Below are 24,334 nucleotides of genomic sequence, written 5' to 3' on the forward strand. Positions count from 1 at the left end.
GCAGTACGCACTAACAGTATTCTATCCAGCTATTTTGAATTGGAACGGGGTACGAGATAGGGGTGCCCACTCTCTCCATTCTTATTCACAATAGCGATTGAACCACTTGCAGTGGCTTTACGGAACAGCCCTAAGATTAAAGGTATCAATCGGTTTGGCACTGAACATAAAGTTTCCTTTTACGCTGATGATACTCTTCTTTATATTTCACATCCCTTGTCTAGTATTCCTGAGTTACTTCTTTTACTTCAAAAGTTTGGAAACATATCTGGTTATAAGGTTAACCTTCAAAAAAGTGAATTGATGCCTGTGACCTCAATAGAAGAGCAGCAAATGGGTCCAGTTCCTTTCAAAATTAGCTCTGCCAAATTTAAATACCTTGGTATTTGGATTACTCACAGGCACAAAGATCCTTATATAGCAAACTTTCTGCCTCTCCTGGTGAACCTTAAGAAGGACATCGCTACATGGGCATCCCTGCCTCTATCCCTGGGGGGTAGAATCAACGTGATCAAAATGACAATATTGCCCATATTACTTTATCTATTTCAGAGCGTGCCAGTGTTCCTCACCAGGACTTTCTTTACAAATTTAAATAATGAATTGTCGTCCTTTATTTGGAATAAAAAGTATCCACGGATAGGCAGTAAGATGTTACAGTTACCCTGTGATCTTGGTGGCTTGTGACTCCCCAACTTTTTATATTACTACTGGGCGGCCAACATTAGAACCTTACTGTACTGTATGAGAGAGGACAATCCTGTTCCTACTTGGGTAATTCTAGAGAGGAAATCAGTTACGGCGAGCTCTCTCTCTGCTTTACTTTGCTCCCGGTTACCGTTTAAATCAACCAATCTCAACTTATACTTCTAATCCGGTTGTAACTCACACAATAAAAATCTGGAATCAGTGCAGGAGGTTGTTTAAAAGTATAGAATTATTATTGTCTGCTCCAGTATCAAATAACCATATGTTTGCTCCTTCACTAATGGACTCTGTTTTCAATACTTGGAGTTTAAAGGGAATAGCTTCTCTAAATGATCTTTATATAGACAATAAGTTCGCCTCATTTGAACAGTTAGCACAGACATTTGACATCCATAAGTCATAGTTCTTCAGGTATTTACAACTGAGACATTTTGYAATGTCAAACTCTGGATGTTTTCCTCTGCGCCCCCCAACTTCTCTTATAGATGAGATTTTGATGTGTAAGTCTGTAACAAAACGCTCTATGAGTAGAGTTTATTCTCTGCTCAGCTCATTTTCTGACTCCAATTTAGATTCTTTGAAGGGCAAGTGGGAGATGGACTTGGAGGAATCCATATCAGACACAGTTTGGCAAAAAATTATTCAAAATATATATTCGTCCTCAATATGTGTGAAACATGTTATAGTTCAGTTCAACGTAGTACATCGTCTACACTGGTCTAAGGACAGATTGTGCAAATTCAAAAATGACTTGGACCCGACATGTAATCGTTGTAAACAATCTCCTGCCACACTTTTACACACATTCTGGTCTTGTCCAAAGCTACATGGATAGTTTCACCACCATTCGACTCAAGTCGAAGAAGATCATCCAACTGATGAAGAACTTCTTGGAACCTCATCTACTCGGACACTTTTGAGGCTTGTTTACGTTACTCCTTCAGCATTTTCTTCAGGGCTGCTGCTAATCGAAGATTAGAGACGAGGCTTTTCGGTATCCGTCTCAAAAATAGAAAACTTCCGCTCGGAAGTTTCAAAACAAAAGTTTCTCTGTGAGTAACTTGGGTATAAGCTCAAAATAGACTAGACCGAGTAATGGTCTGGTCTGGGCTGAGAGGTTCCCTTTGACTCATGGGTTAATCCTCACACAGCCAGGCTGATTCTCCTCGGAGCCAGCTGTGTTCTTGTTGGATCACGAGAGTGTTAGCTTTCCAACAGCTCTACAGACTGACTGACTGTTAGTTAAGAGATGTTAGTTTTAAAGAGAGGAAGTGTTTTTGAGCACTGCCAGGTGTTGTCTTAAACAAAAATTGTTGACGTCTGCACGTCGTAAAATCTGTTCTGACCTGCTCTCTGCTGAGAGCTCTTTAAAGAACAAAAGAATGATTTACTGAAAACTTAAAAATGAATTATTTCATACAGAACATTCATTATGATTCAGATAAAACGATTATTAAATGTTTCAAAATAAAACTTAACTATAATGCAAAGTTTAGTTAAGTAAAATATTTAAATTTAAAAATCCATAATCAGTTACTGTGGTTTCACAGTTAAAGTTCAAGCAGTGATTTATATCAAAGCACAATAAAACATGGTAACATTCTTTTTGTGTGTTCTTTTTTATACATTGATAAAATTATGAATAAATGAAGGTTATTCTGTTTATTATCTGATCAATAAGAAGAAAATGTCTCTTTATTGTTTAAGAAAACATGTTATGACTTTAACTCGAACAGAGTTCTGTCTCTTTAAAGGAGGCCTTCTGAGAGCAAGGTCAAAGACAGGTGGAACTGTTTATTCCACACCTAGGTGACCACTACACAATTTTAACTGTACTGAGGGATCCAAGTGATATAACTAAACAATTAAATTAAGAAAGGCTTTCAGCTTTCTGTTAAATGTAATTTAAAAATAATGAAATGTCTGGTGAGGAATAAAATTAGCCTGGCCCTTGCCTTCCTACGCAGCTCCGCTCAGTTCTAGTTTCCCTTCTCTGCTCCGTCTGGGACTTATCCCATTGAGATGGATTTCGCTGGCAGATTTTTAGCCGGGCCAATCASAGAACAGAACGTCAATTTTCTGCACAGTGTCTGCTTGTAGTTTATTTTACCTGGGCCAATCAGCAAACAGAAGGAGGAGTTTTGAACGACGTCGATGTTCTGCGCAGTGTCTGCTAGTTATTTTAGCATACGGCAGTGGAGGAAGTGAATGAAGCCAGTCTGTGTTGATAAGGCTTCCAAATTAAAATAAATTTGTCTGACAAACCAGCAGCTCTCATTTAAAGACGTCTCATTCGGCTCGGTATATTTCTTCTCTCAGTAGGGTTGTTTAAAGCGCACGCGTTTTCCGGTTAGTTTCTTAACTTAGCCTCCGTCACAGCGACAACACACACATGCTTCAGCAGAGTCCACGCCTTCTGCAAGAAATGATTCTCTATACATCAAGTCCAGACCCTTGTACGAAGCAAAGTGAAGGACAGGGTCTGGTTTTAACCAGGCTAGAATAAAATAGGACATTCTTACAAATTGTCCTACTCTACTTTTGACTCCGTTTCAATTCAAGTCAAAATTTTAAACCAGTTTTTAAATTGTGTTTTTAAGCAAAGGAGAACCGGAGTTATGATAAATAATATACGCCACATTTTATGTTCTTAAAATGATGGTCTGATTGGATGCAGGTTGCGCTGCGAGCAGGAAACACGTTCCTGTGGGGGGAAAAACACCTCAATCAATTATCATTTTCCTCCTTCTCTCGAGTCAAAAATGTAAAAAACCCTTCAATCTTTTTCCAGACTGAGTCCTAAAGTTATTTGGCAAGAAGCAAAAAATCTACATGACAAAGAAAAAAAAAAGAGTGAGCAGCGCTCATATGTCTGACTCAGTAGGGGAGGGAGGGAGGGAAGACGGAAGGAAGAGGGTGCCTGCTTCAGAATCACAGTTACTGGACTTATTGGTTCTGAGCTCTGGAGAATAAAATAGGGTGTTCATGTTCCTGCCACATCATCAGGTAGATCCACTTTCCTCTCTGAGTTAAAAAATAATCTGTCTTCTCAGCCACAGAGAGAACCAACAAGAAGGCAGCAAAAAGTAAAGAATCAGAGAAAATTCTTAGATTATAAATGTAAAAAAAACATTTAATTATAATATTAAATTAATAATAGTTTTACATCTAAAAATCATATTTTGTTATTTTCATCTGCTTTCCCCCCATTCAGCAGCTTAATGGATTTCTGTTTATTTGTGTTTAATAATATGTGAGAAATCCACACTTTTTTGTTTATTCAGTCAGTATTTTAATACAGCTAAGAAAATAAATTGGATTTGGAGGCACTGATCCTCATCCCGGCTGCTTCACACTCAGCTGTGAACCAATCCAGTGAGAACTGTAGATCACATCATCCACATCATCCACAAAAAGATGTGATCCTAAGGTCACCAAAAAAGGATCCCCTCAACACCTTGGCTGCTCCTAGAAATTCTGTCCATAAAAGTTATGAACAGAATCAGTGACAAAGGGCAACCTTGAGTCCAACTCTCACCAGAAACGTGTCAGACTTACAATGTGAACCAAGCTCTGGCACCTGTCGTACAGGGACCTAACAACCCGTATCAATGGGCCTGGTTCCCCATACTCCCGGAGTACCCCCCACAGAACTCTACAAGGGATACAGTCCAACACCTTAAAGTCCACAAAACACATGTAGACTGGTTGTGCGAGCTCCCATGCACCCTCCAGGACCCTGCTGAGGGTGTAGAGCTGGTCCAGTGTTCCACGACCAGAACCAAAACCACACTGCTCTTCCTGAATCCAAGATTCAACTATCTGATGAACCCTCATCTCCAGGACCGCTTAACAGCCCCTACCAGGAAGCTCAGAAATGTGATCCCCCTATAGTTGGAACATGTTCTGTGGACCACCACCTTGGTCTGCCAATCCAGAGGAACTGCCCCTGATGTCTACACAATATTGTAGAGTCGCGTCAACCAACACAACCCCACAAAATCCAGAGCCTATTGCAAAGGCTGTTATCGTAATAACATTAAAGTTGCGATATATTCTGCAGACCTTTTCTCCTTGGTCTTCTGTCTCATCTTCTACTCATGCTGAGCCTGCTGTTGAAGAGTGTGTGTTTGGCACATTTGCCAAATATAAAAGTGAAATGTTAGAACTGCTAAAATCTGACGCCACTCCATGTTTTTACATTTCATGAAAAGGAAGATGCATTCAGTGTCATCTTCAGAGATTTTTGTGTTATTTCCTTCCCTGATTCTTGGTGCAGAGGGGGTGAGCATGTTGTTCATTTATTCATTTAAAAATAACAGAATTTATGTACAATAAAAAAACAAATCACAAATACAATGAAAGGCGGCAGAAAGAAGATAAAAAAGTCTTATAGTATCTGTGCCTTTTTTTTCTCAAAAATAAGTTTTAAACATTAATAATCTACAACACTATTGTTGTTCACAGGGTTTAGTTTGTTTGACAGTGCAGTGTGAAAGTGAACCACACACCTATTGGGTGTGAATACAACCTCAAACACAATAACATTTTAAAATGCTAACCAAAAAGTCAGAGTTGTTAATAAAATTTTTGTTCTGTTTTATAGATTTGTAAAACAGCTGTACTTTAAGCTGAATCTGACTTGACTTCTGGTTTGTCTCCAGGTGTTAAAGACAAAAAATTACTGCACTCTGTCTCCCTCCGATCGCTACAGCTGGCCAGCTGTGGCTCGTGGACACAACACTGTCATTATCTCCCACAATGCTGAGCAGCCACTTAGCTACCTCGCCCCCCTCCTCTCCCACATCCAGCTCAACTCTATCTTCACTTCCCTCACCTACAGTTTAGGGGTGAGTACAGACGCTGTAGGTACCACTTCAAACTGTTTTGTGAATCCGAACCATTCCTAATAATGTGTCTACATGCAGCCCATAGCTGTACTGCTATGTCCAGGATGGGAGAGGGCTCAGGTGGTCTACGACCTGCTGGAAGAAAGCAAGGTCTCAAAAACTCTCCGCCCAGTCATCAGTGTGCTGGGCACTGGCAAGAATGAAGCAAAAGCTGTGAAAATTCCCAAAAACTGTAAGCACATTGTAAACCCATTCTGGTGGTAATTATTAAGCGCTTTGACAAAACCCTTGAAGCTGGGACTCTAAAGCCTTCTGACTGTCTCAGTGTCATTTATGAATGAACAAAGGCAGCATGGATGTTAAGGCCAGCTTGTCATTTAATGAAAAGAAATTAACAGTTTATTTGCAGTTAATAATAACCTGTAGTAATTTAACATTCAGGAGTATTTTCATTATCTTTTCAACAGGCCTCCTTTTAGTGACCACTCCCTTCACTCTTGTCCGTCTGCTGTCTTGTCACTGCTTCCTGTTCTTACGAATGTGCCACCTGATTCTAGATGAGGCTGAGGAGATTTTTGCTCTTGGTTCTGATCAGGTACCAGTTCATCAATTCAAACTAAAAACATCTTCACAACCTCATTTAACAAACCTAACATATCCTCTGTTGATGGATGTTTAGAGTCATCCAAGTGGTAGTATTCATATGCAATTTGTGCAATTTCCTGGCTTCCTTAGATTGATAACTTTTACTAATTGGCATTTATGAGGTACGCTCATTGTGACTTGATGGCATATAAATAAAGTGAATTGAGAAATGTATTGATTCTCCTGATGACTAAAACTCTAAAAGTATTTTCTCTTCTGGCCCTCAGGAAATATTCAAAAATTGGTGTGATCAAGTGAATTCTGAGTGTGATGTCAGCAGAAAAGAGATGAGATTAATACTGATTTATTTAAGATTCTGAAAAGTGTCCTCTTGTCCTTAAAAAATTAATAAACAGCGTTACAGGCTTAAGCAAGTTGAGATTACACTCTGCTTACGCTCTTATTTTTACAAAACACAACTTCTTTTATAAAGAACTTTAAAAAGCAACAACGATTAAAAATAATCACAAAAACAAAGCTAAAAACAAAAAAAAACAATTAAAGAACCTTTAAAATCACAAAACAATCAAACATTAAAATCCAACATTTGTTTCATAATCTGCCAGGTCTATAATAACACTGGGGAAATGTTGGTTACATTACTAAAGTAATGTACTATTACATTTTATGTGGAGTTACCTGTTGTAATCAGCTCTGCTGGTCTTTCAGATGGAAACCGTCTTGAAGCATTTCCAGAAGGTGACTTGCAGCGATGAAAATGTATTCTGTCCTAAGCAGCTTGTTGTTGTGGCGAGAAGATGGACCAGTCACCTAGAGAGTCTGATAGGCAATCACATGCCTTCACCCTACACCATCATAAGTGTTCCTGAAGAAGCTGCTCTCTATGGGAATGTTCAGCAGGTCTGTCAAATCTTGCATAAGCCACTTAACTTTTTAAATATTAAAACCCATCATTTCATCAGTCAACACAAAGTACGGACCTCACACAACTAATTATTGACGTTATTGATTGTGTCACAATCACACTCATTTTCCTGAAGACTTCAGATAAACGTCAGACTGGACAAAGTTGTTTTATATATTTATGTCCAGAAGGTCAAAATATTTCCTGAGAAAAGTAAATAGTAGTTTCCCCTGATTGTCCCATTTTCATGCAGGTTATCCTCATGACGGTGGAGAGTAGTAAGATGGCAGCGCTGTTGGGTGTGTTGGATTTCAACCCTGTCGTTGGTCAGAAGTCGTTGATTGTGACAAACTCTGCTCAGGAGGTGGAAGAAGTGTTCAAGGTGACTACTGCTCCGTCTGTTCATTATATCTGCAGAAATGTAGGAGAAGTCCTCTTTTACATACGTCAATCAACAAACGCAAACAAAAACTGTAGGAGGATAAGAGACAACTATCTTATTATTTTACTGCTTTTTAGCTTTTAGTAATTTAGAAGTAGTTTGAACATCCCTTAACTCATGGGCCTTTTGGCACAGAATTTAATGCAGAGCCTCTTACATTCTGCAAGGCCTTTCAAAGAACACAAGATGGTGCTCCTGGACCGTGACGTCTCAGTCTCTGATGGAGGACGGTTGGAAACTGACGTGTATCCCACACCCACCCATACAGACCAGTATTTGCGTTTTGACTCCCATCACCCACTGGAACACAAGTTAGGAGTCATCAGAACTCTGTACCACAGAGCAGACAGTGTCCCCACAAACACAGGAGCCAGAGAGAAAGAGAAGTCACACACAAGACAGGCYCTGGAGCAGTGAGGTTATCCTAACTGGGCTTTTCTGGAAGCAGACAAGAAACCCAAACAGGATTCCAGTCAACCACTTGGTGAAAAGGAAGACCCCAGACCCACACCAGTGGTCATTCCGTATGCTGCAGGAGGTTCAGAGATTATCCTACTAAGTTTGTATTCACCTATCTTTATTCTTTTCCAGGCTGTTAGCAACAAATCAGCTTTCTGTCTGAAGACCCATGAAGGACTGACTCACCAGTTTGACTTTGTGATGGAGCAATGGAGGAAGGACATTGGTTCAGGCACTCAAGTTATTCTGGGTACCTTTCCACCAACTTTTGACATTAACAACAGGAAACAATCTGACTGAAATGGAACCCTGCTTTCACTTGTTTGTTTTTTCTGTGACTTTTAGTGACCACCAATGACTGTCTGAAGTGTCTCAGTATCAGAGATGCAACTTGTCTCATCCACTACGGGTTTCCCACTTCTCCCAAAGTGTTTGGCAGCAGACTTTTCTGCATGGCTGAAAACTTCAGAAATCTTTGTGAAGGAGTAAGTCTTGACAAAATTCTGTTTCCTTTATAAAAAGAACATCTATTTATCTGCTCATTTTTGGTTTAATTATCCAATAATCCAGATTTCATAGACCTCCTTTCCTACTATAACACTACTTCTCAGGTTAATAATAATAATATTAATAAATACAAGAAAAAATGTCAGACAATACTTGATGTACATTAATTACATACAGCGGGTAAAATAAGTATTGAACACGTCACCATTTTTTTCAGTAAATATATTACTAGAGGTGTTAATGACATGAAATTTTCACCAGATGTCTGTAACAACCCAAGTGATCCATACATACAAAGAAATCAAACCATAAATGTCCAGAAATGAAGTTATTTGTAATAATGTGGAATGGCACAGGGAAAAAGTATTGAACACATGAAGAAAGGGAGGTGTAAAAAGGCATGGAAAGCCAAGACACCATCTGAATTCTCTCAGTAATTGGAAAGCAAGCCTGCCCCTTGTCAGTGCAAGTTAATATCAGCTGGTTCAGTCCCAAATGATGGCCAGGTACCACACACGAAACATCTGATGATGGGTAAAAGTAAAGAGCTCTCTCAAGACCTTCACAACCTTATTGTTGCAAAGCATAATGATGGCATCGGTTACAGAAGAATGTCTAAACTTCTGAAGTTCCAGTGAGCACTGTTGGGGCCATAATTCAGAAGTGGAAAGAACATTATTTCACCATAAACTGACCACGACCAGGTGCTCCTCGCAAGATTTCTGACAGAGGAGTGAAAAGAATTATCAGAAGAGTTGTCCAAGAGCCAAGGACCACTTGTGGAGAGCTTCAGACAGACCTGGAATTAACAGGTACGTTTGTTTCAAAGAAAACAATAAGTAATGCACTGAACCACCATGGCCTGTATGCATGCTCACCACGCAAGACCCACTGCTGAAGAAACAGCATGTTGAAGCTCCTTTAAAGTTTGCTGCACAACATTTAAACAAGCCTGTGTAATACTGGGAGAATATAGTCTGGTCAGATGAGACCAACATTGAACTGTTTGGATGCCAGAATACACATCATGTTTGGAGGTCAAATGGCACTGCACATCAGCCCAAAAACACCATACCAACAGTGAAGTTTGGAGGTGGGAACATCATGGTGTGGGGCTGTTTTTCAGCATATGGTACTGGCAAACTTCAAATAATTGAAGGAAGGATGAGTGGAAAAATGTACAGAGACATTCTTGATAAAAATCTGCTTCCATCTACCAGGATGATAAAGATGAAACGTGGCTGGACATTTCAGCAAGACAATGAGCCCAAACACAAAGCCAAGGAAACTCTCAGTTGGTTTCAGAGAAAGAAACTAAAGCTGCTGGAATGGCCCAGCCAATCACCTGACCTGAATCCAACAGAAAATCTATGGAAAGAACTAAAGATCAGAGTTCATAGAAGAGGTCCACAAAAACTTCAAGATTTGAAGACTGTGTGGAAGAATGGGCCAAAATCACACCTGAGCAATGCATGCCTCCATACAGGAGGCGTCTTGAGACTGTCATTGACAACAAAGGCTTTTGTACTAAGTATTGGATAAATTTCAGTAAGTGTGTTCAATACTTTTTCCCTGTGCCATTCCAGATTATCACAAATAACTTCATTTTTGGACATTTATGGTTTGATTTCTTTGTATGTATGGATCACTTGGGTTGTTACCGACATCTGGTGAAAATTTCATGTCATTAGCACCTCTAGTAATATATTTACTGAGAAAAATGTTGACGTGTTCAATACTTATTTTACCCGCTGTACTTTTATTGTAAATTAACATAGTAAACTGGGGGTGCAGAACTACCAATGATGGTTGAGGCATTTCCAACTTCACATAAAACAAACCACCCTAGTAGTTGTCTATTGTTGTTGTTGTTGTTGTTTTTACGCTAACCTCTTGAAGCTCTGTAGATATAGTTTGTTTTTGCATGCTGTGCTAAAAAGCCTGAAATATGCTATTTCTCATAAGAGAAAGTTAAATGTAAATGATAAGTATTTTAAAAATGGTTCAATGTTTGTAGCTAACAAAAAAACTAATTGAAGTGTCTTATTGTTTTTCCTTTGAGGTTTGCTCCCAGGATCAAACGGGGCACAACTCTCAGGTCTGCAGGTCGGTCCTGCTGCTTTCAGAGAAGAACGCCTCCCATGTTGTTGGAGTTCTACGCTACCTTAAGAGAACTAATGCCCTGCTGCCCCCTGAACTCCTAGCTTTTGCTCAGGGGGTTCAAGTGGCCCGTGAAGACCAGAAGATGGATCGCCCTCTCTGCAGCTACCTGAAGAGCTTTGGATTCTGCAGGTAGGTCTGCACAAGACTGACTTCTAACCAGAATTTTCAGTCAGAAATGCCTCACAGCTTCTTAAATGTCAAGATTTACACATGTGGACAAAACTGTTGGTACCACTCGTTTAATGAAAGAAAAACCCACAAAGGTCACAGTAATAACTCGAATCTGACAAAAGTAGCAATAAATAAATGTTCTATAAAATTGAACAAATTAAATTCAGACATGTCTTTTCAGACAGGCTTCAACAGAATTTTCTTTTAAAATAAAACTCATGAAACAGGTTTAGACAGAAATGATGGTACCCCTGAAAAAAATGTGACCAAAGGGACATAGTAAATCTTTTGTGTCCACTAATTAGTATCACAGGTGTCTACAGTCTTGTAATCAGTCAGTGGGTCTGTATACAGGGCTACAGATACTCACTGTGCTGTTTGGTAACATGGTGTGGACCACACTCGACATGGACCAGAGGAAGTGAAGGAAAAAGTTGTCTCGGGAGGTTAGAAAGACAATTATAGACAAGCATGTTAAAGGTAAAGGTTATAAGACCATCTCCAAGCAGCTTGATGTTCCTGTGACTACAGTTGCACATATTATTCAGACATTTAAGATCCATGGGAATGTAGCCAACCCCCCTGGACGTGGCTGCAGGAGGAAAATTAACAAATCAAAGAGACAGATAATAAAAATGATAACAAAAGAGCCCAGAAAAACTTCTAAAGAGATTAAAGGTGAACTTCAAGCTCAAGGAATATCAGTATCAGATCACACCATCTGTTGTCGTTTGAGTCAAAGTGGACTTAATTGGAGATGACCAAGGAGGACACCAAATCATAGAAAAGCCAAACTACATGTTGACAAAACACACAGCTTCTGGGAAAATGTCCTCTGGACAGATGAGACAAAAAGTGAACGTTTTGGCCCATCAGCTCTATGTTCACACAGAGAAAAATGAAGCATATGAAGAAAAGAAAACTGTCCTATTGTGAAACATTGACGAGGCTCTGTTATGTTTTGGAGCTGCTTTGCTACATCTGACACACGGGGTCTTGAATCTGTGCAGGGTACAATGAAATCTCAAGACTATCAAGGATTCTAGAGAGAAATGTGCCCAGTGTCAGAAAGCTTGGTCTCAGTCACAGGTCATGGGTCTTCAACAGGATAATGACCCAAAACACAGCTATGGAATGGCTAGCTTTAGCCAAGAATGGCTGAAAGTGTGTTGTTTGTAATCAAAACATTTCATGTGTCTTTTCCTGCAGAGACAGCAGTGTGTGTCCTGATCGCCATCAATTTCATTCCCAGCTGGATCAGTCTGTGCTCCCGTCGTCTGGAGTCATTGAGGTAACATTATTTTTTATCATCCAAAGAATAATGGTTTACACAAAGGCTAATCTCTATAACTGCATCAGTTAGGTTGGAAAAGCTAAATGAAGTTGTAGAGTTAGTAAATCTGTTAGATTGTGAAACAAACTGTTGGTCTTGTATAAAATGTTAATGATGTGAATATAAAGCTTTGATAATAACTAGGGTTCTTGGATCTGTTTGTATGTTAGGTTGTGCCTCTCTTCATTAAGTCAGCCTCAGTGTTTTCTGGCCGTATGGTCAGGAAGGATGACAAATGTTTTAATTTAATGGCCTCTGGGATGGCTTCTTATTACGCTGACAAGAAGCCAGGAGCCACGGAGCTGCTGGAAGGATGTTTATATGCAGTGCAAGAGGACGACGTCTTCCACAGGTTTGACCTTTGGAGATTTATTAAATGCAAATTTCCATTCCAACACAGAACTGTGAACACAGATCTGGTTTTCATCTAAAGATAAAATAGTGCAGTGTTACAGTGGGTTGCCAGAGTGTTCACACCTCTTGCTATTCTTCCTATTTTGTTGCTTTAAATTACTTAAATTTGGATAAAAGTAATAATTCTACAAAAGTACTAAATGCTATAGAAGTTAAAGCCATAATAGTTGCCAAAAAATTATGTTTTTGATGTGAATTTTTATGTTTCTACCACAATCTCAACATTGATTGTTATGAGATTGTGTAAAGGTTGTGATAGAAAAAACAAATACTCCTTTAGTTTACAATTACCTTTAAAATTTCAAAATACCTTGGCACAGCTAATTTGCAGATGATTTAGAATCAGAATCTTTGTTTTCATTGAGAAAAGTAAAATGAAAATAAGGAGCAATCCATAAACCCTGTGCTGTATAGGTGGGGTTCACGTGACGTCACAATGCAGAGCGTGAACTTTAGTTGGAAGGCAGGAAGTGAAATAGTCGAGGATCTGCCATTTGGAAAAATGCCCATGTTTTATGGAGTTTACGGCTGCTCCAATCATTTTTACAGAATTAATAAGGAATAAATATACATTTTTTTCTGACTGACGTCTGAAAGTATTAGACAAGCAGAAAAAAATCTGCAGGAAAATGAAAATAAAAAGAGGCGAAAGTTGAATAAAGTGTGTCAGCGATGGAGAGACAGTGATCTCGGGAGTGAGCAATGAGACTGAGCTAAGTACACCAAACAGCAGATGAAAGCTTAAAAACAACTTGAGGCATAGAACATTTTATTCAGCGGTGTATTCACAACCTCTGTACCAAACGCAGGGTTCCCACGGGTCCTTGAAATCCTTGAAAGTTTGTGAATTTGAAAAAATGATTTCAAGGCCCTGGAAAGTTTGTGAAAACAGACAAAAATTACACTTGTCCTTGAAAGTCCTTGAATGTTTTTTGAGGATTGAAGTTCTCTATTCACATGATTGATTTTTATCATCGTAAAAAAATAAATAAATATTATCAAGTAAAATAAAAACTTTCATTTTTTGTGGTGGATAACTCAGGATTACGGGAAACTGATGTGGCTTTCAACAAATAACGTGAGTCATAGTCATAGTTTTATCCAATCAGAGCAGAGTAGGGCAGGTCCTTCTTTCTGAGCCCAGGTGAGAGCACCTCATGTCTCCTCCTGGACATGTTCACATCCCCTCCTCCCAAACTGAGCTGCTGAACCTCCCAGGACATAATTACATGTCCATGTATTGTGGACATGAATGTAGGGTGTAAGTTTAACAGGGCTCTAGACTAACTTTTTGCACTGGTTGCACCGGTGTGCCTAACATTTTTCCTTAGGTGCACCAGTACAAAAGTCAGGTGCACTAGGGCTGCACAATATTAGGAAAACGTGCGATAATAGTGCTTAATATTGCGATGATGAAATGACTTGCGATAAATGAGCAAATACATAAGCATGTAGTGTTGATGTCTTTCTGCTTTGGGTTCAAAGCCAAGAAAACAACCTAAAAAAACTAATCATTTCCATTCCAGCCTAAATTTTCTTTTTAAATATGAAGAGATCCATCCAGTTGACCAAATACATAAAGGGCTTCATTCGACTGGTGAAATACTTCAAGCTTCCATCTGAATGACAAAATGCATCGATGCAAACTTTTGAGTCAACCATTTATTGCAGTTTATGCAGTTGTTGGGATATGCATATTACACAGTCTATTATTGCGATAACGATAAATTTTTGATATATTGTGCAGCCCTAAGGTGCACCCAAATTTGAAAACGCATCACATTTAACATCGATGTTTTTAATGGTTCACTTTTTTTAAGTCATTGTCCATTAAGGCAATACAATCTAACAAAAATAAAGTTCTATATTTGAGCCAGAATTGTAGACATATAACTTACTGAAAAGTAATTTTAAAGTGATTCTATGACCTGAAATTTTAACTTAAACATCAAGATAAATAAAATGAAAGAAATTCTAAATTCTAAGTAAAAATGTTTAAAAGCTGAACATTTTTTAAACATCTTAAACATTTCATGGTTAAATGCTTTTTAAACTACACTGCCCCTCAGATGGGCAACTCCTGTCGTTTGGCCTTCAGGATCTTTGGCCTTGGCTAAACCAGAATGATGAACAGAGAATTATGATTAACAGCAGAAATATTACTAATATTTATTAAATGAGAAAAAGCTTTTTAAAATAATGAAAATAACATAACATGAAAAACTCTTCAATTTAATTTGTATTAGTTGAATTTTATGTATCTCTCGGCGGCACGGTGGCTCAGTTGGTAGAGCTGATGCCTCTCAGCAAGAAGGTCACCRGTTCAAATCCCGGTCCGGGGACCTTTCTGGGTAGAGTTTGCATGTTCTCTCCGTGCATGCGTGGGTTCTCTCCGGGTACTCCGGCTTCCTCCCACAAAACCAAAAACATGACTGTTAGGTTAATTGATAACTCTAAATTGTCCCTAGGTGTGAGTGAGAGAGTGAATGCTTGTTTGTCTCGTTTGTCTCTATGTGTGGCCCTGTGATGGACTTGCAACCTGTCCAGGGTGTACCCCGCCCCTCGCACTGTGACTGCTGGATATGGGCACCAGTGACCCACGCGACCCTGAAAAGGAAGAAGCGTGTACAGAAAATGGATGGATGGATATGTATCTCTCACTAAAAAACTAAGCTGTGTAGTCATAAAACCATTTTCAGAACCTGAAACGTAACTGTGGTGAAGCCAATTACATGTAACAGCGGCTTGCCATGCAGATGAGCTCGGTCATGCTGCTGGAATGATCTGCTGCTGCGCTCCCAGAGCAGAGAGCCTGATGGACTTTACTACTGAGCAGGGGCGTTTTTAGGCTCTTGAAACATCAGGGGCTTTAGCCCAGACCTCTTCTTCTTCCTCGTCCCTCTTTAAAAAGTGCTCTTTCATGTCTGTATTTGTCCATTTTTAAAACTGTTGTTGTTATATGTTGTTTGTTTGATCATTATATTAGTCACTGGATAAAATTGATTTATATATAAAATGTGTAGGATATAACGTGCTGTTACAAATAATTTCTGTCAGCAGTAAGGAGCAGTTATAAAAACTACATGTTGCTGATATTTCTTTTTTAAAGTCAATTAAACATGCTCTCACATTATTTGCTTATTTTATGTAACAAGAGAAGATTTGAAATTGTAACCCAGGCTCCTCTATTTTTTGCTCCCAACAGACATATGGACAGCTCTTACAGAATAGTTGTGTTCTGGTACATCCAGACATTAGTACCACAGAGGAAAGTAAAGACACAAGATAGAAGGCTGTTTACAGCCAGACCATCATTTGATCATTGCCAAAATCATCTGTTGTATCAGTAACAGCTCCAACACCTCAACTAAACATCAGATTGTTCATGGTGACAAAACAGTATAACTTTTTAAAAACAAGATTGTACATATATATTTAATTTAACAAGTTGTATAGAAATGATTTGTATTGATAACAATAAGTTTCACCTAGGAGCACCAGCAGAACAAAGTGAGTCCAGGAGGGTTCAGATGCTGACACCCCAGAAATTTCTGAAAAAATATACTAAAGACTCTGCATTTTCCAGCCATTTGAAGTGTGTTTTAAGAGGTGGCCACCCCTTTACAAAAACATAAAACTTTTACAGTATATATGGTACTTACTGTAAATCATGGTCTACATGGTCTTTGAGCTGAACTTTATCTAAGATCATATTTGAAAATTGTACCCTTATATTGTTTTTGTTTTGGAAAGCTCTGAGAAATTTACTGACACAGAAAAACTTCAAAAGAAATAGAACTTGCCCTACACTGTTTGGTCCTGTCTTTATGGTGGCTGTCGATCATGAGCTGTGAAACTTCCTGTTAGGGTGGCCAGATCCTGAAACAATGAATGTGGGACAAAAAGCATGCTAACAAGAGACAATGTGCACCTCATCAATGTTATGATGTCATAACTTTAAATTTATTATAGCTCCCACATTACATTAATTATTCTCTGTTTTGACTGTTGGTGCACAATGTTTTTAAGGTTTAAAGAAAAAAAATGTTTTTTTTTTTTCAGTAAAAACTTTGGTTCAGAAACATTCTCTAAAGTTTAACACCTTTTAATTTTAGCATAATGAAAAAATAACATTAAATAACAGGAAATCATAACCAGATCCACACAAGTCTACAGCTGGAAGGAGCAGAACAGCTGTCCTGTAGGACTGAGCTGCTCTTATCTGTCTGTCTATATAGACTGACAGGATTTGCCAGTCTTTGTTGAAGCTGCACTTTTTTTTGACAGTTATTTAGTGGCTGCAAAATGCCGCCATGAAATTATCTTTTTATCTATCATCTTGTTCGTTTATTTCAGCTATTCATAATTTGACACAGTCAAACGCAGGACATAGTTTTCAACTTGCAGGACGATGGGAGAAGAAAAATACAACAAAAACATGAGCTCTACACTCTTGTTTATACAGTAAAAAATAAACAGCAAATCCCACCTTCATCACCTCTCACACACATTTTTCTCTGGCAGCCTCTGAAACTACAGATTAAATTAATCACGTTTCCTGAACCTTGTAGTCATTTCAAATAAACTAATCCCACCATACATATTCACACATACTCAGGTTTGGTTTTATTTCCTTGTGGGGACCATGGATTGACTTCCATTCATTTTCTGGTAATTTTATATCATAACCCTGACCATTTACCCTAAAATTAACCACACAGGTACTTACCTGACCCTAAAACTAACCTAAACTCAATTCACACATTGGTCCTAAACCCAACCCACGATGCACATTTGGTCCCCACAAGGCTGCTTTTTTCAGAAAAATGGTTCCCTCAACGTAGCAAAAACGTGCCCACACACACGTAAAGTTACACACGCATAGAAACAAGCAACTCCATCACCAGCATTCATATTCTGCTCTACACAAAGACTTTCAGTTCTAATAAATTATGATTTTGGCTGAAAAACTTACCTGAACTTCAGCAGAAGAGCATGAATCCATTTAATGTCTCAGTCGCATGATGAGAGTTTTAACAAGCGTCAGATTTAAAAGCTCGTAACTTTGCGACAGTTTGTGCCATCAGAAAAATTTTGACTGTCTGCAAACTGCGACGCTGCTCTTTACAGCCAGCATACAGTTATTACGGTAAATTCGCTCCCGCTGCTGTGAGATGTCGGTGAAAAAAAGTCCATCTCCCTCCTCCCAGAGCCCTCTGCCTCCTCCCACACAGCTTGGAAGCACAAACAGCTGATGGTGACGCAATCGTACCGTCCCGCTCCTGGAGGAGAATCGGTCAGTGAGAGAGCAGGTGTCGTTTTGATCTGGAGCTACTGACAAAACATCCAGGGCTAAAGCCCCGGAAGCCCAGGTCTAATGACGCGCCTGCTACTGAGACAAGCAAGACTACTGAGACTAAGAGCAAGCAACCATCCACATTTAATTTCCACAGTTAACTACAAAAAAGAAAAGTTTTTTCCGACTCTGGTTTGGAAGAAAAAAAACATGGTTGACTCACTGCGCGCCAGAGCTCTTGTGTGCGCGCGCATGTTTTTGCTTCACGGAGGGGACAATTGGAAAGTCCTCACGAGGATAGAAGAACAAGCATGTGTGTGCTCGCGGGGGGTGAAGAGCAGAGCGCTGTGTTCATACTGACAGCTTTATTACGGGACATGGAGACTTTTTGTTTCAGCGGGCAACCCCCCGGAACGACTGGGCGCACCAGTGCGAACGGAAATATTTTAAGGCGTACTATTAAAAAATAAGGTCGCATTTGCGACCAAATTAGTCGCACTCTAGAGCCCTGTTTAATCCACTTTCTTTCACTGTTTCTAACTCAACAACCTGTTATTGGTAACGTTATGTGGTAGCAAAAGGTAACTGCGTTACGTTAAACTACCTGTTTATTGGTAGCGGTAAATTGCCGTTGCGCGTGGTTCTTTAATTTGAGGAAATTGGTACTGGAAAGTCCTTGAAAGGTCCTTGAATTTGATGTTGACCAAGTTGTGGGAACCCTGCAAACGGCTCCTCACTGATTGGCTCACTTTGCCAGGGTGAGTGTTTGTTCTGATATTTTTCTTTTATATATTAAGACGCTGGCAGTAGCAGCCAACGTCAACAAACATGCAACACCAAACGACACAGAATGCAGGGCAGCTTGAAAAGTGCAGATAAAGTCTATATTAAACTACCAGTAACTTAATACTGCTACTAAATAAATGAGAATTTTACAACAACCTAATGCTTTATAAACATAACCTCTAAAAACAAGTTAGCAGGTAACATACCTCTGTTGAAGTGATCGCAATAGACACCGGCATCCTGCTCCTCCCAATAGTTTAAAATTCACTTTTTACATCGTCGTTCTTTGAGCTTTTTACATTTTTCATCTTTGTGTATGATAATCTTCAGTGCTTCATAGGTTTGGACAGAATCATGTGGAATTATTCATCAGAAAAACTTATGAAGATTTATTATTTGGCACTTGGTAAAGTAAGAAGTGTGTGGTACCAACAGCCTCTATTGTCAGCAACTCTTTAGGTTCTGTCAAACTCATCCCCTTTCATCATACGAGTCATGTCTGACATGTTCATGAACTAATTTCTGTTTGTCTTGAAATAGGATCTAAATCCATACAATGAGGAATCTCTTCAACAGTTTCCTCCATAGACATTTTACTTCCTGCCTTCCAATAGAAATCGCTCTGCCTTCGAAACCACGTGACTGAAACCCAGCTGTTCCATAACCTTGTGCAAAAGAGAAAAAAGTGCAGTTCTTCAAATTAATGATTTGTACAAAAAAAATGAGAGAATTCTATATTATGTGCTGCAACTTCAGGTGAGGAGGTGTTGGAGGGGTGTGTTCTTAGAACAATGTGTGTGTTTATACACTCACATAAATATAGAAGTACAGAGGTGAGACTCAAATATTCTGAGCAAAAGTTTCTGAACTGATTAGATAAAGATGAACTTTTACTTGATGGAAAAGAAAATTAACTTTTTACAGTTTACACAAACATTTTGTCTACCAGCTTTTAAAAACATCTCTGATTTAATAATTTTCATCACTCAAACACACTGTCAACAAAACAAAGAAGTTCATCAATGCAGGAAGTCGAAGGTTCAAGTAGTATTCAAGTCCAGACTTGAATACTACAGAGCTGCATTTGACCTGTTTAAAAGAAAACTGAAAGCGATGTATTCATAATTAAGACAGAAGAATGTGTACGGTCTGTCTGTGTGCAGGGTGAAGATCCTCTCCATACCTAAGTGTGGCGACTGTTTGTTTTTTGCTGTTCTCGTTGACTTCATTGATGTTGGAAAAGAGGAGGAAGTGAAATCTCATCAGATCCTTCAGCTACCAGAGCAGTTTCAGTCTCTGCCAGGCCAAGCCATTGAAATGGTCATCTGCAGGGTGAAACCAGCTGATGCTGAGAAGGACTGGCACCCCAAGGTTTGCATTCACATTTTAATTTGGATATTATTTCCTCAACAATTTTCTGTGCTGCAATATAATTTTTATAATGCAGGATTTTTTTCTAAAAGTTTTTGTGTGTCTGCTTGTTCATAGCCAGCCCAGAGAAATAAAGAAATGAATAACTGCATTCATCCGCATTAAAAAACTGTTGCCAATAAGTGTTGGCTGCGTGAACTCACAAAAAAAAATCATTAAAAAATCATGGGCAGCTGGGCAAAAAAAGTCTGATTTGCCTGCTGTGTGGGCATAACCTAAGTTTCAAACCCAGAGCCTTATTTTGTCAGAGTAAAACAGTAACTTGTGTTACTTTGAACCTTTCAGTAGGAAAAGATATCTGAAGCACTCACTGCAAAGCATTGAACTAAACCTGGTCCGACTCACCTCATCTAGAGGAGTCTGTTGCTTGTGGAGAGGAAATGAATGAGAAGCTGAAATGGACAGAACATCACACTTTTCACATGTGATCACTTGTTTTTTCATTGTACATCTACAAAAATAAGTACAATATAATAAGATGACAAAGTGGAATAATATAGATTCACATAAATTGCAAACACATAACCCCAAACAATGAAGGAATATAAGTAGTTAAAGTGTAACTTACCCCAAAATCAACTTTTTTTAAACAAATAAACTAAATTGTGTCTTAAGGGTAATACCTTGCTATTTTTGACCTAAATTCAACATTTTCGTCTAAAATAGTTTAAATCGTCAATATTTGTTCAAAAAACGTCTTGGTGCCTATGGGTTTAAAGTTTGACTATTATATTTGAAGTACCTTGTGACGTGCTGTACCGTGTGACGTGTCACAGTACTGTGCTCAGTATAAAAAGCTCTGTAGAGACACGCCCTGCAGAGATTCGGGAGTTAGCCATAGCATTGTTGATGGTAGCTGTGGTAGAAGCTGCCTTCTCCTCMSCCWCARTGAAAACATGGAGTCTATCAGTCATAAAACAAACTGAATTAACTTACACATCCTCTTTGTGCTTCAAGAGTTTTTAAACTGTGGTTGTTGTGTCACGTAGTTTAGATCGGGCCAAAAATACACACACACCCTCGCACACACACATTGTCACCACCTGTGCGATAAAACATGTCCCCACACACACACACACACACGGCTATTATTATGATTATTATAGATCATAGCCACAGCCTTACTGTGTTCTGGAAAGAATAAAAGTTGAAGCTCAGCGGCTCGCTCCGCCGAATGTCCTCTTAAGTGCACATAGACCAGAACATGTGCCTCCGCTGCTGAGGGTTTTACACATCAGGATGTCCGGACACCTGCAGCAGGCAGCGGGATGACAGAAACTTACCTCGAGGCAGTGATGGGAAAAAAAAGACGTGGATGTCCGTGATCAGCTCTTTAAACTGCTCCTGATAATTTTTCAAGCAAGTCCTGGTATGGATCGGACTGAACAGAAGTTACAGAACCGGACAGCTGACTGCTCCGTGCGGTCCTGCTGTCACAGAACTGGACCCTCGCTGACAATCACCGCTGCTCCAGGTTGCAACTTGCGCCGTGTCAGAACATCCCGGAACATCCACAGGCATTGTCCCCACAAAGACTAAAAATGCTGAGGTCTTTATAAACTTAGGAACATTTTAAAGCTGTCGGATCACCGTAGGGTTTTTTTTTTTTTCGTGTGTGTCCTGATCTAAACTGTACGTGAAAAAACAACCTTTTATTTATTCAAAATATATATTTAACCGCAAAGAGAAGTTAATTCAGTTTGTTTTATGATGCCGGTGAACCGGCAGCGGAGGGGTTTTTCACATCAGGCCGCCCGAACACCTCTGCTGCCGGGGTGGACTGGTGTGAAATCGGCTGCAGTGTCCGGAATGATCCGGGGGTACAGAACACTTGTCAGGCCCAGACTGAGCTGTATTGTGAATTTTAATAGAAACAGGGAACCAAACAGAAATGAAAACATATCCTTTCTGTTCTGTTTTGGACCAAAGTCATATTTGAACAGTTTTTTTTTTCTTTTTTTTTTTTGCCTGAACTTTACATTATTATATGTTGTATCAGCTAAATGTGAGTTTGCATGTATATCATGAAACTTTACTTTTTACAAAGTCATTTATTTAGAACATTCAGAAATATTTTCACGAATGTTAGCTTGTCAAAATAAGCTAAAGCAAGCTGTGTCACGTTGTCTCGTCTTAATAAAAAAACTTTCTCTCCTCCTGGCCACACCTCCTTGCTCACCCCCACCCCCTCAGAGTCTCCACTTTATGCATTTTTCAAATTTGCTTCGGGGGCGGAGTTATACTTTCACAGGGGGGGTAAGTTCCACTTTAAATAGAAGAAAATGTAACTTCCAGTTACAAAATAAAAAGTTTACATAGAACTGTGTTGCCCTTTTTCTTTAACCAAAGAATAAGCTGCGTCCCATGCTCTCGTTGTTTTTGCAGTGAGGCCTGACAACATCACATCACTTTTAAACAATTTCTGTCTTAAAGGTCACGAGAGCCATCAGCCAGAAGATCCGAGGTCTGCAGCATCAATCACGAGTTGTTCTAAGTCTGGGAAACACGGTTTTTCTTGATTGTATGGTGAGTTGTTTTTATTTATTTATTTTTGTCTTGTTCTTTTATTGAACTTCATTTAGATTTGTGTCACTTCTACAAAATTTTGTATTTTGGACTTTTAAAGGAACTTTGCAATCGTAATGTTTTTCCTCCATAAGTAGTTCAGTCCATCTCCTGTCTGTGCTGACTTATATAATTAATCACGTCTTGTTTTTACTGAGATCAGCTTTGCAGTCACACAGCCAAATGCAATTTGTTTCTGTCCAGCAGCACCTGGCTGTGGGAAGCAAGTGAACATTTTGTGATTAAAATATTTATTATATATTGCTTGATATTCTCTTGTATTTTTGAAAACAAATACATAGACAAGGTTCAGGATTTGATTGAAGTCTGACCAAGAACATATTTTGTTAGCAGGAACATCTTACCTCCATGGCTTTTATTATTGTCCCTAAATCCTAGCCTACAGGGGTCAGTGTGCACCAACACAGGTCCAACAAAACAAAACATGAGAAGCAGAGACATGGTCAAAAATGACTATGGCTTATAATATCAGGTGAAGTTAAGCTGATCTGGTCTGGTTGTCTTGAAAAGTTAGGAATTAGATTTTTGCATTTTCCAGGTTTGGATTGATAGTTTGGCAAAAACATTAATGCTTCCAGACTTTTATTATCAACTGCATTTTCATCTCTGTGCTAAGTTTAGTTATTTCCTTTGTGAAAATGGCACAAAGACAAAGCAGTTAAGAGAAGCTAATGAAAAAGTAAAGATGGTGGAGAAACAACCAGTAATGGTGGGTTTGTGTAACTGACAGTTAACCCTTTGACTCAGTAACAGACTGTTTTAACAGTTTCTTCTGTTCCACAGGTTCGATTAACCAAGGTGCCAGGTATGAAAACTTTGATCAATGAATACAACGTGCAGTCTGAGATTCTGAACACAGGGATGGCAGTCAGCAACCCAGATCATCTGAACCTACTGAGAGCACTGTGTGAAGGAGATCTGGTCAACAAAGATACAGAGAACACATCCAGGTAAGGAAAGTCCCTGAACTGTTCAATCACTTGTTCTAAAATCAGACTGATCGCAAGATAATTACATTTACAGGCTGGAGGAGGATTCAGTATCTGTTCAAGTAAAGATCAAAACAGACAGAGCTGCAGATGACACACCGGTGTCCACACCAGACCCTTTGCTCAGTCTGAAAGCTCCAACAAATCATTTCACTGTTCAAACTCCTTCACTGTCAGTCTGTGAATCTGCCAGCAGACAGAAAGACATCAGCACTTCAGAGCTCGTGCAAAGGTTTGTATTTATCCATCCATGCTTGGACAGTAGGACAGTATTGTGGTAACCTTGGTATTACAATATGGTGACGGTGTATTAAACCTCTGGCCTATTCACATGACCTATTTAAATTACTCTAGCCAGAAATATACGCCTTCTATGAGACTGTTTCAATTTGTGTCAAAAATAGAGACCTAAAGCTATACAACAGTTTTTAAACTGTTGATAGACCAAATAAAGTTAGGATTAATAGTATATGCCATGTTTATTTCTAAACTTGACTGTTCCCTTCAATGTGCATTGCAGCCGCAGGCAGAAGAAAATATGTTAGCTGTAATAAAAACAACTCAGTCTCATCCCTCTCCCAAGCCGAAAAAGCATGTGTCAAACTCAAGGCCCATGGGCCAAATGTGGCCTGCTGCTGCATTTTATAAGAACTGCGATAGCTTATGCTGCTTTAGAGCCAGCATTGACC

At 39.1% G+C, this 24,334-nt stretch overlaps 1 protein-coding gene across 2 annotated transcripts in view; it reads left to right on the forward strand.

Annotated features, from left to right (window-relative positions):
* Positions 1–24,334, forward strand: part of tdrd12 (tudor domain containing 12) — a 36,241-nt gene that overhangs the window by 6,315 nt on the left and 5,592 nt on the right. For both annotated transcript variants that reach the window (XM_014029128.1, XM_014029129.1), the window contains exons 5-18: positions 5,373–5,558; positions 5,637–5,790; positions 6,026–6,153; positions 6,873–7,064; positions 7,322–7,450; positions 8,102–8,219; positions 8,315–8,454; positions 10,539–10,768; positions 12,020–12,101; positions 12,314–12,495; positions 19,803–20,010; positions 22,504–22,596; positions 23,440–23,606; positions 23,680–23,877. In XM_014029128.1, coding sequence (XP_013884582.1) covers positions 5,373–5,558; positions 5,637–5,790; positions 6,026–6,153; positions 6,873–7,064; positions 7,322–7,450; positions 8,102–8,219; positions 8,315–8,454; positions 10,539–10,768; positions 12,020–12,101; positions 12,314–12,495; positions 19,803–20,010; positions 22,504–22,596; positions 23,440–23,606; positions 23,680–23,877 — 2,207 coding nt within the window. The remainder of the gene's footprint in view (positions 1–5,372; positions 5,559–5,636; positions 5,791–6,025; positions 6,154–6,872; positions 7,065–7,321; positions 7,451–8,101; positions 8,220–8,314; positions 8,455–10,538; positions 10,769–12,019; positions 12,102–12,313; positions 12,496–19,802; positions 20,011–22,503; positions 22,597–23,439; positions 23,607–23,679; positions 23,878–24,334) is intronic.

Source organism: Austrofundulus limnaeus, unplaced genomic scaffold (assembly GCF_001266775.1).
Source record: "Austrofundulus limnaeus strain Quisiro unplaced genomic scaffold, Austrofundulus_limnaeus-1.0 Scaffold858, whole genome shotgun sequence".
NCBI lineage: Eukaryota > Metazoa > Chordata > Actinopteri > Cyprinodontiformes > Rivulidae > Austrofundulus > Austrofundulus limnaeus.